General features: G+C 44.2%; 1 protein-coding gene across 4 annotated transcripts; it reads right to left on the bottom strand.

Moving 5' to 3' along the window:
* Positions 1 to 1,284: 1,284 nt before the first annotated feature.
* On the bottom strand, positions 1,285 to 14,896 carry gnrhr4 (gonadotropin releasing hormone receptor 4). Of its 4 annotated transcripts, none has more exons than XM_064312053.1 (5): positions 13,815 to 14,896; positions 13,583 to 13,639; positions 10,850 to 11,556; positions 5,767 to 5,971; positions 1,285 to 5,456 (listed from the first exon to the last, which is right to left on the bottom strand). In XM_064312053.1, exons 3-5 carry the CDS (start codon positions 11,429 to 11,431, stop codon positions 4,936 to 4,938), a joined length of 1,308 nt encoding a protein of 435 aa, XP_064168123.1. In that variant the 5' UTR covers positions 11,432 to 11,556; positions 13,583 to 13,639; positions 13,815 to 14,896; the 3' UTR covers positions 1,285 to 4,935. The 4 variants fall into 4 exon arrangements, with proteins under 4 accessions (XP_064168123.1, XP_064168124.1, XP_064168122.1 ...); XM_064312054.1 differs by having other exon boundaries at positions 13,829 to 14,896; XM_064312052.1 differs by having other exon boundaries at positions 13,939 to 14,896.
* Between the last annotated feature and the right edge of the window lie 202 nt (positions 14,897 to 15,098).

The raw sequence follows: 15,098 nt of genomic DNA, 5'->3' as shown, positions 1-15,098 counted from the left end.
CTAAACCCCCCACTCGCTCCAAAACTCTCACCCTATAAACCTCAGCAAATCATACCATTAATGTAAAAAAATAATATTTTCCTTAGAATAAGATACTTCAGTGCATTAGCTTATGGAACTACTATGCTCAAATCTCCACGTTACTGGGCCTTCAGGAATTTGGAAGGATAGAGCAGACATTCAGAAATAGAAATGACAGAATAATATTCCATTAAACATCTGTCTGAGGGAGGATGGAGCACAGTTTCCGGAAATAATTGTGGAATGAATCATTTTAGTGCATTTACAGCTATTCAGAGGAATCATTAGCTGACTGCTGGAGAAATGAGCAATAGTGTCTTAATTGTGCTTGAAACTGTGAGCTGTCCATCACTGTCAAATATTATTGGAGGGTTATGTATAACTAGTTTCCGAATTTTAATTAAGTCAATGTCTAGACTTGTTTTTATTAGACCCCCGCAACCTTGATCATAAATAAGGAAGTTAGATAATGGATGGATGAATGAATGGATATCTGCTGTGTAACCTGTAACTGCCCTTGCGGGTCAAAGCCGGGGGTGGGGGCGGAATCAGGGAAAGTTTCTGGATGGGCGAGTGAAAGGTTTGAGCCTCGTCTCGCCTCCTGTTTCTCGGGGTTTGGCGCAGTCCCTGGAGCAGAACCGGAAGGATTATTTGGTGTCTTTAATGCAAGAGGCACTTTGCTTTCAGATGGCTTAGCCATGATCATCAACCCCCAACAAGTTAGACCACCTCATTACTGGCCACTTGGGGCAGGATTATATCCACTGTATGCATTTCTATATATATTTATATTTAAACAGCATTTTTAACAGCGTGCAGAGGTGGAGGGTCCAGGCGTCCAAGCACAAGTCCTGCCATGTGTTTCTTCCACCCATGAACTCAGCCCACTGATTTCACTGATTAGTCATACCCCCTGGCGCTAATGACCAGATCCAGGTGATTGGACCAAATACCGGGGTAGGGGGAGGGGACGTGGCGCTAGGGAGGGTGAGGGTGAGGGACATTTTACTTTCTGAACCTGGATTTTCCACAATCATGAGAAATGGGACATTCAAAGAATATTATGTGCATTTATAAATGGAAATGCATTTATAGAAATGTAACATTTGCCCCCAGGAAACATAATATTCATCTGCATGTGAAAAACAGTGGAATATTTTAAGTGTGAAAACATAAATGGAAGTGTGAAACAAGAATGTAAACAATTATTGTCACTGCTGTTTTTCTCTGAGCCTGGCAATTGAAGCACTAAATGTACGGGCGTAGAGAACAAACATGTTTATTAATGTCAAGTGCCGACTTTAAGCGTTGAACAGGCAAACACAAAGACACAGCTCACGCTGCACGTTTGATATTGTGCACCAGGGAAACCAAATAAATGCTTCTTTCACATTTAACACAACAATAGTTCATGACTGATAAATGCAAATACAAGCAGTCCTGCACATCATTTCTTTTTGTTGATTTTTTTCGTATGTGATTCATGAACAAATAAAAAGGTACTGTTAAATTGGCTGTAAAACGAGCTCTCGTCTGCGTGTGAACCCTTTCGTACCATGCCTTTCCTCTGCTTTTGTGTGCACAGTCAGTTCTGTATTTTGGTGGGCTCAGAACGGTACACCCTTCCCAACATTCCTTAAGTTTTGTTTTTGGTTTGGTGATCACAAAAATTAAATAAAGATGTATGGAGACTGAGGGCATATACAATATTATTGACCACTATGCGCTATATATACACACAACCAAAATTCACTTTTGAAGCAGGTAACTCAAGCAAATAGGTTTTTTGAAATAAAACAAAAAATGCATTGTGCCAGATGTTGATTCCAGGCTTCAGTGTCCTCAAGCAGCATGAATGAAACTATCCAATGAGCGAGTGGGAGAGATGGAGAATTGGATACAGAGGGGGTGAGTGAGCGGAAGATTGAGAACAAATGAGAAAAGGGTGGGAGTGAAGGAGAGATGGGAAGAGGGTGAGCAAGGGTGAGAATACAAGAGAAAAGGAGAGAGACAGAGAGAGAAGGGAGACTGAGAGATCCCTACTCATTCCCACATGCACTCGCCCTCTTGGCCCTCGGTGCGTTTGGAGAACCGAGCCTCTGCTCCTCAGTCCTCATCCACAGCAGGGCTGAGCTCTTCCGGCAAGGAAGTGCGCTAATGTATGACACGACCAGCACCGCCATGCATGATGGCGCTCCTCTTAGTTTAATCCAGAAGTAAAGCAAGCAAGGGAAATATTACCGAAATACGGCCATGCAGGTGTATTGCTGACACGAGTGCATTTTTAACTAGGCGCACATTTAGCTCACAAACTTTACATTAAAGAGGCTGCCCTGGTGGCGCATTGCATGGGCTAGTTATACAGTTGTGGAGTCTCCAGTTAAGATTTCCAACCTTTGAAGTGAGTATCCCTGAGACACAGTGCAACGCTGAGAGATTGCCCCGCCCTCTTAAATCTACTTAGCCAAAAAAGGCAGAATTGTTGATCAAATCTGTAGCTATTCTTAACTTTGACCCTTAATGAATGAATTAATTGTTTTGCTTCCTTCACAAGCACAGTTTGTAGAGTTCAAAACAAAATCTAAATTAATTTGCTGAACTGTGCTTGTGAAAGTTGCACACAGGTGCATTTATTTGACAGTAATCAAGTTCTGATATAGCTCAGGCTTCTGTCAGAATAATTAAACCATAACTAAGCACAGACACAGTGAGTGAAGGATGGAATCGAAGCTTTCACGTATGCATCTTAACCCGTAAATGTTCTGCTGATTTTCCCTGTCAGCGTCATGTGTGAACAGAGTCGATTTCCTGTGTAAGACACTCCGCCAGTTTTCCAGGTCACGTTTTGTGCTATAGCCATGAAAGTTCTTGACATGCTCCAGGAAAGTAATTTTGAGCATTTAACATGCGATTAACACAAGCGGGCCGGTATGGTCTGGCATGCTGTACCACGATTACTCTGTTTTGCTCATGAGTACTGGCACTTTTTCTAGCATTCCGCCGCTTCTCATCTTTTCTGTGTATCCAAAAGCCCCACCTGGCCCACGGTCGAAATCTCCAACCAATCGCGTGGTTCTGTGGATTTAATTCTCTTCTCATCTGGTCAACCCTAGTTCCTGCACTTATTTTTTCCACTTCAAGCGCCGCTTAACACACATTAGAAAAATGGCATGACAAATAGCTTTCTCACTGGTGTGGAATTGCTGTGATTAGATGGATCTTTTCCTCAAACACTGATCTATGCCTCTAATGAAACTTGAATGCTTTAGTGCTCAGTTATAGTTACTTATCCACCAACCCTTCTCCCTCAAAAAGAAATAAGAAACTAACCAACATGCACCGCACAGATGAATTACTCTGTTTGAGGAGCGGTGCTGGTTTGGAATGTTTCTGCATTCCTTTGAAATGGAGATGGTACTGAGACGCCTCGGGGGAGAGGATTAGGGGGCTTTCCCTCAGTACCTGAAAATCCGCAAACCTTAACACTTCTATTCATTAGCACGAATGCAGCATCCTATATACATGTATACAGTTAAATGCAACAGTCTTGGGACAGTGACAGTTTAAGTTGTTTTGGCTCTGTACTCCAGCACATTGGTTTTGAAATAAAACCATGATTATGAGGTTAAAGTGCAGGCTATTTTTTGAAATTATTTTATACTTGGTATATATAGGACTTGAGTCATTGAATGGCACTGTTATATAGTTCAATGTCTGTTTAAAAAAAAAACCCACAGGAAATAAATGCTGACATTATGAATTTTGCCTCATAGTCATCGTTTGATGTCAAAATACAAATCTGATCTCTACAGTGGAAAAACAACCAATTTGACACCACTGTCCAAATACTTTTGCATTTAACTGTATATATATACCCTAAGCATCTGGACACCCCTTGGTCTGGGGTTGTTTTCTTTATGGCTTGGGCTTGGCCCCTGACTCCAGTGAAGGCAAATCCTTAATGCAATGACATTCTAGATGATTATGTGCTTCCAACTTTGTGGCAAATGTTTGGGGAAGGCCCTTTCCGGTTACAGCACGACAATGCCCTCGGACACACCGCGAGGTCCATATAGAAATGGTTTTGCTGAGATCGGTGTGGAAGAACTTGAGAGGCCTGCACAGAGCACTGACCTCAATCCCACCCAACACCTTTGGTATCAATTGGAAAGCCAACTGCCCCTGGCTGCGTGGAAGCAAATCCCTGCAGCAAAGCTCCAACATCTAGTATAAAGAATTCCCAGAAGAGTGGAGGTTGTTATAGCAGCAAAGGGTGGACCAACTCTACTTTGGATGTTGGATGTCAGGTGTCCAAATGTAGTGTGTGGATAATAATGTACACTGCCAGGCAGTGTAATCAAAGATAAAGGCAGTCCAATAAAATATTAGTGTGCAACTTTTTTTTTGGCCAGGCAGTTTAATTTACATGCATTAGAATGGAATTCATAGCCAAATCAAGAGCTATTGTTGACAGAGTGGTCCTTCTCATGCTGTGGCTGATGTACCCTCCTGTCTATTACCACGGGAATTGTGTGTCTCCAGGTGCCGTTGCACGAAAGACCCCCCCCTCCTTTCCTGACACTGTGGGAGAAGTCACTTTTTTGGTGTCTCATTAACAGTTCAGGAGTCAGCCTCCAGCAGCCATTGCATTAATTATGATTTGTCAGCTTTCGGGGGGACCATGATTGAGCGGAAGCCTCGGGGATCAGGATTCTCACGGTCGCTGTGACACTCGCTGCTCATTGGCCCTATTGCGCTAATAAATTTCCAGTTGTCGAGTGTTGATCATGACAGTCACGTGTGTGACACGTTCGGAGGCCATTACTGATGGGCAGGCTGCCAGTCAGACAGTGTTAAATATTCTGCCGGTGGAACGTATCTCCAGTGCGCCCGTCCTGTACAGTGCCCCGCCCTTCATATCATGCTATCTGGGCTGGACTGGCCGGGCTCCTCCCTTCCGTTCCTGCGGACGGTCAGGTAGCTGCCGTAGCAGCTGGGCTTCCTGTCCATCTCCTCCTGCCCCGCCCCCCTGAAGCTCTCCTGGCCCTGCCCCCCCTCCCGCCTCTGGCGCAGCGGGGAGGCGGGGCACCGGAAGGAGCTGGTGACATCGGTGTTGTTCTCCGACTCCACCAGCACGGTGGCGCTGTGGCAGTAGCGCTTGACGCGCTTGCGCAGGTGGATGGTGAACAGGCCGTAGGTGATGGGGTCCAGGCAGGCGTTGAACAGGCCGAAGATGAAGAGCATGTGGGTGAGCGAGTGGGACACGGTCTCCTCCAGGTCCTCGGGGAAGAACCAGTACCACAGGCCCAGCAGGTAGTACGGCGTCCAGCAGACGATGAAGGACACGACGATGACGATGCTCATTTTCAGAGCCCTCATCCGAGCTTTGGGAATGTTGTTCTTCGAGCGGCGGAGATGCACTTCCTTGGAAGATGCTGAAACACAGGACAAAGAGATCTTACAGAACCTCAGCTGGAATGAGCTGAGGTGTATCCACACTATGTTAAGTCATAGAAGACTTGGAGAAAGGGTTCCCCAGCTCTGCTACTACCCCTGAAGCAATACAACAGGACAGTTTCTCTACTGTACTTGTCATTTTCAGGCGAGACCAAGGTCAAAGGTCACGCCACCTCACATTCTCAAAGTGTCTGGAACATTGGCCTAGTCTGACCTGTGCTGGGTTTTGGTGGGGTCAGTTCCTGCCCTCTGGGAGGTAGGGCCGCCCTCTGGCTGTGTGGGACTCACCCTTCCCTTTGGTCATGCGTTTGGAGATCTCCATCAGGATGCGGGTGTAGCAGGAGATCATGATGGCCAGCGGCAGCAGGAAGAGGCAGGAGAAGGTGAACATGTTGTAGACGGTCTCCTGCCAGTGCTCGGTGAAGCTACCGCGGGTGGAGCACTGCGTGAAGTTGTCCGGGACCGTGATGGTGACGTTGTGGAACAGGAACATCTGGGGAGACACGGGTGCAGAGCTGAGCCGAAACGCACGTGCGCTCGCGGCCTCACACACATGCAGTCATGGTCACGTAACCTGTATAGCGTAACCTATACACATAAGCATGCATACTCGTGTGAGCGTGTGTTTGTGTGTGTGTGTGCTTGTGCATGCAGGTGTGTGGAGAGACACAGACGTGTGAACACAGATGTGTGTCCTGTTGCAGAGAGCCCATTTTCTGTGCCTTAGATTGCCTGGTCTTTGGAAAGCTTATGAAATCGCTGCCCTTGGCAGAAGAGCAGACCAGTGTAACTGCCAGTTGTGTAAGCCCTTGAGGTCTCCCAGATCTCTGCAAAGCTGGACCTGGAGAACAGGCTGTGTGGGACCGTCCCCATTTGCCTGGAAGTGCACCAATCAGTCATTTTCCATCCGAGCCGGCCCCCGTGACCCCTGCTGATTAGCCGGTTCCGTTGCCACGGAAGTGACTCATCTCAGCCAAAGATGTTTCGCACCTCAGCGGCTGCAATCTCCACAGGAGTGACGGCAAAAAGACACGGTGGTTTACGTGGAGGGCCCATTTATGACATAAGAACCGGCAAGTAGTCAGCACTGGCTGTCCTAAACTGTTACATTGATGGTGGAAAGAGATGGTTCCTGGATTTATCCACAATTGTATTACAAAAAAAAATCTTGAACATCAAAAACCTGACCTCACTATAAATCGTGTGCTACGCATTAATGTAGAAGCCAAAGTTGGTTAATTATACACTGATGTATTTCCATGCATAAAACAATCAGTAAAACATCAATAAAATATCTGCTAGTGGGAAATAAGACATAGATATGTTGATATCAACATGCATTATTAAAAACTGGAATTTCTGTCAATCTTTCAATAGTTGGAAAGCAAGGAAGCTGTTGAAGTTGGCAGTGCGATCACTTTGGCAAAGTAGGCTTTAAAGCCTTTGGATAAGTCATAACCAGGTCAGCTACATTACTAATAATGAGAGTAATTATTTATAATAACTTGGTGTATTTTATAGGTGTGTACCTTTAATACAAAGAACAAGCAGCCTTGATCCTGGCCTGGCTGTCCATCATAACATCCTGCTTTCATAGATATCATCAAAGACAAAGCCTGGATTCTGTGCAATACCAAATAAAAGAAGTTACTCCACATTGTAAGTTCTCCAAAAGTGTTAGCCACGTTAAAAACAAAAGGTTGTGCTCTTTCTTTGTTTCAGCTAATCATATCATTAAATTAAATTAAATTAAATTATGAAATCATTAAAAATCATATAGTTCAATTAGCAGATACTTCTGGTTTTGACAAGGACAGCTTAGCAGGGAGCCTGTCATGTTGGGCCATGATATGGAAACACTGAAAAGCTTTTTCTGAAAAACACCACACACACACACACACACTCTGTCAAACCCTCTGACTATAAGTCACAAACCATTTCCCTCATGTACTGTAAAATGGCGTTTTTAAATCCTGATGATTTCTTTGGCAAATTTGACATTGTTGACAGACTGATGAAAGAACCCTGCTTCTCAAATGTGTGAATGTGCAGCATTCTTCAGTTCCCTAAGCTTCCCTCTCTTTGTGCTCTGTTTCTAAATAGCAGCTCAATTAAGGTCTCAGTCAGTGTCTAACATTTACTTCCATGGTTTTTTGTGCACCTCAGATTTTCTCTGCTGTAAAATCTGTGACTTAGTGTGATTTCTGCCATCATGTCCTGGGGTCACTGAATAGTATCGTGTGGAAGTTGGGATGGGGATGCTAGTGGTTTACAGTGGATTTCCTGTATCTGTGGGTTTCTGTGCGACTGCTGGAAGATTTCATTTACTAAATACGCAGACATTTTATTTATTATCTAGACTGACCCTATGAACTATAAACTTATAAACTTTATTAAGGTACAGTAGATAAGTTACAGTAGATAAACACCAGTGCAGATGTAAAAAAATGGCCTATAACTCAAATATAATAATTAGACAATAACATATAATAATTCAAAACAATGCATCATTGTGAAAATAAAAACATGCTACAAAACATGTCATTTATATTAAAACAAGTCCATGAACTATAACATAAATTCAGAAGACGTTCAGAACAGCACCTACAGTTCCTGACACAACTGTATGAATCTACAGTACTCTGGTAGCTCAATTTAAGCCACACTGGGACAGACACCCACACACTGCCATACAGTAAAATCATACTCTGCGCGCATGAGTGGAGGCGAGTGTGCAGAATAAGGGGGTGACCTTCCTTTAGTCAGAGGCCTTCACCCCTGTTTTAGCTCTAAATTAACTGACTGTCATTCAGCTGTGGGCATTTTATCAACGCTAATCTGTCTTTGGTACTCCGAGGCAAAAATGTGCCATTGAGGGTGTTTTTGTGTAAACGAAAGGCCAGCCATGGAGACAATCCCTGAGTCATCGCTGCTGGAACTAAGTTTGCATTGTCTAAGTGAATATAGCTGATGCTCATTATCCACTTGCTCTAACAACTAACAACCCAAGGGTCACTGCTGACAGAAAGTGTGGATATACTTGACCAGAGCCTCGTACAGTATTGCGTGAAGACGCACTGGGAGAAGCCCCTTCGGGAAAAATAGCCTGGTTTGCTGGGAGGTACTGGGTCATGGTGGCCAAGGGTTGCCAAGGGTCCTTGGATGAGCCATCTCTATGTTGAACGCTGATGTTTTTTTTATATACATTCTGTACCCGTTCAGCGTGAAAGTGAGAGACCTGCTCTCGCATGCAGTCGCCGCTTCACGATGCCTGACCTTTCGGGAGCGCGGCGCGGATGACGGCATCCCGTGACACCCTGTGCGCGTTTACCCCCGGGCCGTGTCACAAAGCGAGCGCGTCCGAGGCTTTGCACCTCGTTCCGACGGAAGAGAAAAAAAAGAGAAGGGAGATAAGAAGCCCTGCGGTACGAGGTCCTTCTCTGCCTCTCGAGACGCACGCGTACGCACACGGGACACGCCGCGCTGGCGGAAGCGGGGCCGGAGATTAGAGAGATTAGCTGGAGCGCTCGCGTAAACCTCGACATGCGGACTGAAGGACATTGAATGGGTTCTGGAACAGGCAGACCGGGCAGGTCATAGAACGTGGAGGTCAGTGTGTACCTTTGACACGGTGTTTACAAGGATGTGGGTGTGACCAGTTTTAAGCCACCTTTAAAGTGGTTCATGAATTGAAAAATACAGTCATGAGTAAGGGTATGGAGAGAGCCATCAGCGAACACTAGCCCCGCCCTTGCAGTTATACAGACTTCAAAGCAAATTCTTTATGCTGTAAAGAAGAGGAAGACTTAAATAATTATGTGGCATTAGTCGATGTCCATTCTATGAAAATCAAGCATTTAAACGGCACTTGAAAAGGAAAGATTCCATGCTATGGTGTCCATCACTCTCGCATATCTGACTTAGTTTGTACATCAAATACGCTCACAGGCAGGTTCGATTCTAAGTGGACGAGTCTTATTTAATAAGTGGTCCATACGGGAAATCTATTTGGTTTGCATTCAGCGTCGGGGCGGTTTGGCAGATGGCAATGTTTGAGTGGGATTCTGGGATTCGGTGTGTTTCTGGAGAAGGACCATGTCATCAGCGTAGAGGTGAAAGTCAAGTGCTGCCTGATGAAATTTGCATGAGGTGGCATGTAGGCCTAAATATTAAACAGACTTGACGGTGAGTGTTGAAGCCTCTGATGCATTTGTAGACGTGCCTATTGAGATTCCAAAGGACGTCACTACTCACCCCTGCTGACCTTCAGCTCAGCAGATCAGCTGTTTGCTACTTTTTATGGAAGAGCTGAGAAGTTTAGGTTTAGGTAATATATACCACACTCCTAAATGCTTTGCGTGTTCATCCTCTATTAATAAATCTTTCCCATTTCTAAGTTTTCGAATTACAATATATTGTGCCTTTCCAACATTCAGTTTCAAAAAAGTCAGTGCTGTATCTTGATATCGTTGGTATTTAAATGCTGAAGATATTATCAGAGCAGCATCCCATTGTTACAAAAAATGACAAATCAAGAATGCTAATGTATTGGACCTCCATATATGGGGAAAATATACCTTTGTTGTATAAGAGATTCAGTCGCAGAATGCAGTGAATTGATGTCACTAGGAATCATTTTCAACACACATGGCAATACTAATGATTCCTTAAAAGGTCATTCATTGTATTATTATTTTCAATATTATAATATTATATATTATAATCCAATCATTTTATCTCCATACTGATCCAGTCTTGGCTTCAGATTTAAGTGGGATACATTTTACTTATTTATGCTGAAACCCTCCAGATGTCCAAAACATCATAAATTCAGGCACTGATTCTGCTAATTATGTGCAAATACACAAGCATTGGTTTTTCGCAAGTGTGGTGATTTAACTCCCACCTGATCCAAAGCACTCTTGAGTTCATTGCATATCATTAGTAACTGCACCCAAACTAAATTTATACTGCGTGGAATAATCTCATTTTTCTGTGCTCGGTCATATTAACTTGCCAGCAATTACACATCTGAAGTGTTTGCTGAAATTAACATTTTGTTTTGCTTTGAAATTAGGATACTGAAATGGCAAAATGTCACCTGTGTAGCTGACAAACTTGCTTGTTAGCCACGCCCACAATGAGACTAACCTGTGTAGCTGACAGACACATGCTTATTGGCCACGCCCACATTGACACTAACATGTAGCTGACAGAAACATGCTTATTTGCCACGCCCACCTTGGGTCTAACCTGTGTAGCTGACAGGAACATGCTCATTGGCCATGCCCACACTGACAGATGCATGCTCATTGGCCACACCCACACTGACACTATCCTGCTCATTGGCCACGCCCACACTGACACTAACCTGCGGGACGGACAGGAACGCGCTCATGGCCCACGCCACGGCCAGCATGACCTTGTTCTTCTTCTTGGCCTCGTTGATGGCCAGGGGGTCCAGGATGGCGGACTGCCGGTCCAGGCTGATCACCACGGTGACGAAGGCCCCGGAGTACATGGCCAGCAGCTTGAGGAACATGAGCATCCGGCAGGCAGCGTCGCCGGCCAGCCACTGCACCGTGATGTTCCACACGGCGTCCAGCGGCATCACCACGAAGGTGACCAGCAGGTCGGCCACCGTCAGGTTGATGATGAGGATGCGGACGTGGGACCTGCGCTTGTGGCTGGTGCTGGCGGCCCACAGCACCGCCAGGTTGCCCACGGCCGAGATCACGCACAGGACGAAGGTGATGACCACGCGCACCTTGGCGGCGGTGGAGAAGGTGGGCAGCTCCTCGCCGCCCGCGCTCCCGTTGCCGGGGGCGAAAGTCGCCGCCGCCGCTTCCCAGCTGCCGTTGCCCGGGGGCCAGCCGGGGGCCTGGCGGAGCGTCACAACCCCGGGGTCACGGGAGGAGCAGTTCATTTCAGCCACATGCATGTGGAACACCATCTCCGCCGAGTCCAGCCCCTCCACTGTCAGTGGGACGCCGAGCCGGTCGCCACGGAGACGGGGGAAAGTCGGGCCGTTTGCACACGGTACGTCAGCTGCATGTTAACGCTCGCACCCACGATGACCTACACACACACAGTTAAAAGAAGAAGGGGGACGATTAGAATTACCTGCTGTTAAAACACAACCCGTGTTCAGCAGTTGTCTACGATCATGAAATGCACTTTTTTGTACGTCGCTTTGGATAAAAGCGTCTGCCAAATGAATGTAATAAATTTCAATGCTTCACCAAATCTGTTTGCGGTTATCAATTTCATATACTGCGATTTAGATGTATGTACATATTGGGGAGTACAAATAAATATTCAAGACTGATCCTGCACTTTTATAGGACAGTCCTGGTGAAAAATAGGCTGCTGTTGGAATTGTTGTTACTGAGCCAGTAGATGGCAGTCTTCCTATTGGACCAAGCAGAACACCGCAGTCAGTGTTGTGGGAAACCAAAATTTTCGACTTTCGAAATGTATTTATTTATTTATTCATTTAATTTTTTATAGCAGACAGCGTCACATTGGCTTGCCAACACTGCTCTGGGTGCCATAATTACTGTGGTTAATAAAGACCCTGTTGCCCTTATTAAAAAGAAAAAGGGAGTTCCCTCTGTCCTGGTCCAATGACAATGATATGACTCTTCCACTCATCTAGTCATAAATAAACCCATCTCTCCACCTCAGCTTATGTCCAATCAGTGTTCTGTTGTAAAATTGCTACCATTCATAAACCAAGTGAGTATGGTCCTGCACATTGGGGTTGTCTTTTCCCACTGCATTACTGTAAAGCACTTTGAGGTCCAACAAAGTTCTCATATAAATGCAATCTTTTATTTTTATCATTAATATTATTGTTATTTATTATTTATTATTATTATTATTATCATCATTAGTAGTATTGCATTTCGTTCAATGCAATTTTATAACATTATAATGCCTTAAAGCTTGTATAGTGTACCAAATCCAACAAGAACACAAATTAATAGAGCGCATTTACATTCAGATCCAGCCCAGAGTAAAAAAAAGAAGGAAAATAACCCGCACTGTAAATGAGTGCATGCCCCTGAGAGGAAATGTGGATTTACTTAGGGCTGTCCCGGGGTACATACCTGGACCAAAGAACCGGCCGAATGTAAAGTAAATAAAATAACGGGATACACAAAATGCTAACACTTATGCGTGTTCACCGGAAGCCTGCATGCGTGGGTGGGCATGAGGTAAAAGGGGAGAATTAAGTACCTTTCAGTGACTGCGACCACTGCGGTTGACTCGATTATTAATGCCTTTTTAGTAATCTAGTGCTGAAAACACAACACTGTCGCTCTTTAATGGGGCGACTGTTCAGACTACCTTGCGAGAGTGGTGTACCATGCAATCAAATGGGTGTCAAATGAGAGCGAGTTCGAAAATGCATAAGTGGTAATGTACCTATGTCAATTTTCCTAGGTTTCAGGAATTTATTAATTTAGTTTCAGGAATACATTTTTTGTCCAAAGTAAGTAATTGACAAAGCAATGTAGTTTGGTGGTCCAAGAAAGGGGTGCTCAATCAATGTACTTTTTTGGCAATTAGCCTAGATGTCCCTAAAGTTAACGCAGGAAAATACGCGCCAGGGATTTAACGTAGATGAAGATTGTGCTTGCTATTTGTACTTCCACTTTTGCTAATTAGAATCTAAGTACAGATGAACAGGTAGTCAAATCCAAAGGATAGCTTTACTCTTGATGTATTGTACAATTTACCTACGGCTGTGCATCTGGACTACATATAGCCAACAATGCGTGCAATATTTCTGAATGCACCTACCTAGTTGTACCGACTACAAATTAAACACAGTCGACTCAACATTAAAAAATCGTAGGCTTTATCTCAGGTATCTCTAAATGTCACTGTGGATAAGAAATTAGATAATTTAAGAGCGCACGAAACGCAGAGCCGTAGCTCTGCATTCATATTTAGAATGACAGTGTGAATAAGGACAACCTGCCATACTACCAACATAACATTTATGTAGCCTATACTTGCCATTGTTCATTAATTGATTCATTCGACGATTCTCTCTCCAAAAACTGAATTTTTGCATTAAAAAACAATTACTCACCTAAAACCTGATATCTGCTGTTTTGATTCAGCAGTGAGCTTTGGGATGACCTTGAAACTGGATCCAGGTTCACAAATTCACGAGGAATCGGTGAAAGAGGGAGATAAGAGTCCAAATTAACTTTGTGTCTTACCAAGTTGTCCGAACGGTTTTGTAAAACAAGAAATTCAAACAAAACAACCTATACAATTAGACTAAATTACAGACACAATTTGCCAAATAGTTCTAACACCTGTTTGCCGGTACCTGATCCATTGTTTAATAAGTTGTTAACAGGTGGTAGGATCCTACTAACTGCAAAAGGAAATATATAAAAACGGTGGAATCGTTTCAATTATAACTCCAAATCCACTTACTCCCGCGGATCCCGTTAATTGATTATTTTGTATCCACGTCTATTCAGCCACTGCATGTATATAGCTACTGCAGAAATTAAGAAAACGGAGTAACGACATTAAAATGAATGAGAAAACAACTAAACTTATACATGCCTCTTGTAGTCTATGGTTCAAGGATGTGACCTAGTCGTAAAACGGACAAAATGACTAAAACCTGTCTCTCTAATGTAGTCACTCAGTTCCACTGTCGTTCGTCTGTACTGAGCGCAAAGTGCAGTCCGGAGTGTTGTGCTGGTGATGAGAGCGAGCTGTACCACCAGCCTCTTTTTGTCTTTAGCATCTGGGGCGCCCACTTCCCCGTGCGCGCGACCGTAAATTAGATATCGCCTGATCTGCGTTCGTATTACTAAGTGAAATATTGTAGCTTTCATTTGTATGTGTTCTGTTGCCTATTATGGAACGTGGTGTGCATGGGTTGCCTTGGAAACTTTAAGCTGATTTCTTTGTGAAGTCGAATAATAGAAGACGAGAGAGAGATAGAAAAAAAATCCGGTTGTAGAAACTGGTCAGCCCTCACAAATGTGGTTGAAAGTCTTCGCGGTATCGGCGACTTTAATAACCAAGCTTAGTTTTTCTGTTGGTTAACGTTTCATAATGAACGATTCCGTCAAATGCTTTGTTTTTCTAAGGATGTTGAAAACATATAGTGCAAGCCTCTTTAATTTGACAAGCGCCTGACTCGTGTTCTGTAGTTGGCCTATTACCTATCGGAGTAGAAACTGACTAAAATAGTAAAATTAGTATAATGGTATGAAAGACAAAGGACCTTGGATGGGACTAGTATTAACGTCTTAATGTCCGCGGGTAAGCCGAGAGAATCGGAAACAATCGAGGTAACTTCATTAAATACACTATTTTAGGGCATACATTGTCGAGTATTGTGAGTAACGAGGAAACTGATTTGCCTTGAAAACAGTGCCGCTGCAGACGCTCAAAGGAGCCATCGTTCACTGAGTTTACCTGAAAACAAAGGTCAACTTTGTCAGAGAATAGACGCAGGCGGAAATGTCTCCAGCACTCTGTGCGCGCTGAATGAAGAGTATATATATTATTTTTTTGTGAATCTGTCTGTGCTATGATGACAGCTTACGTACAGCTGGGGCCCTGGAATGGGACCA

Source organism: Anguilla rostrata, chromosome 16 (genome assembly GCF_018555375.3).
Source record: "Anguilla rostrata isolate EN2019 chromosome 16, ASM1855537v3, whole genome shotgun sequence".
NCBI lineage: Eukaryota > Metazoa > Chordata > Actinopteri > Anguilliformes > Anguillidae > Anguilla > Anguilla rostrata.
This window is presented reverse-complemented; position numbering and strand designations above follow the sequence as displayed.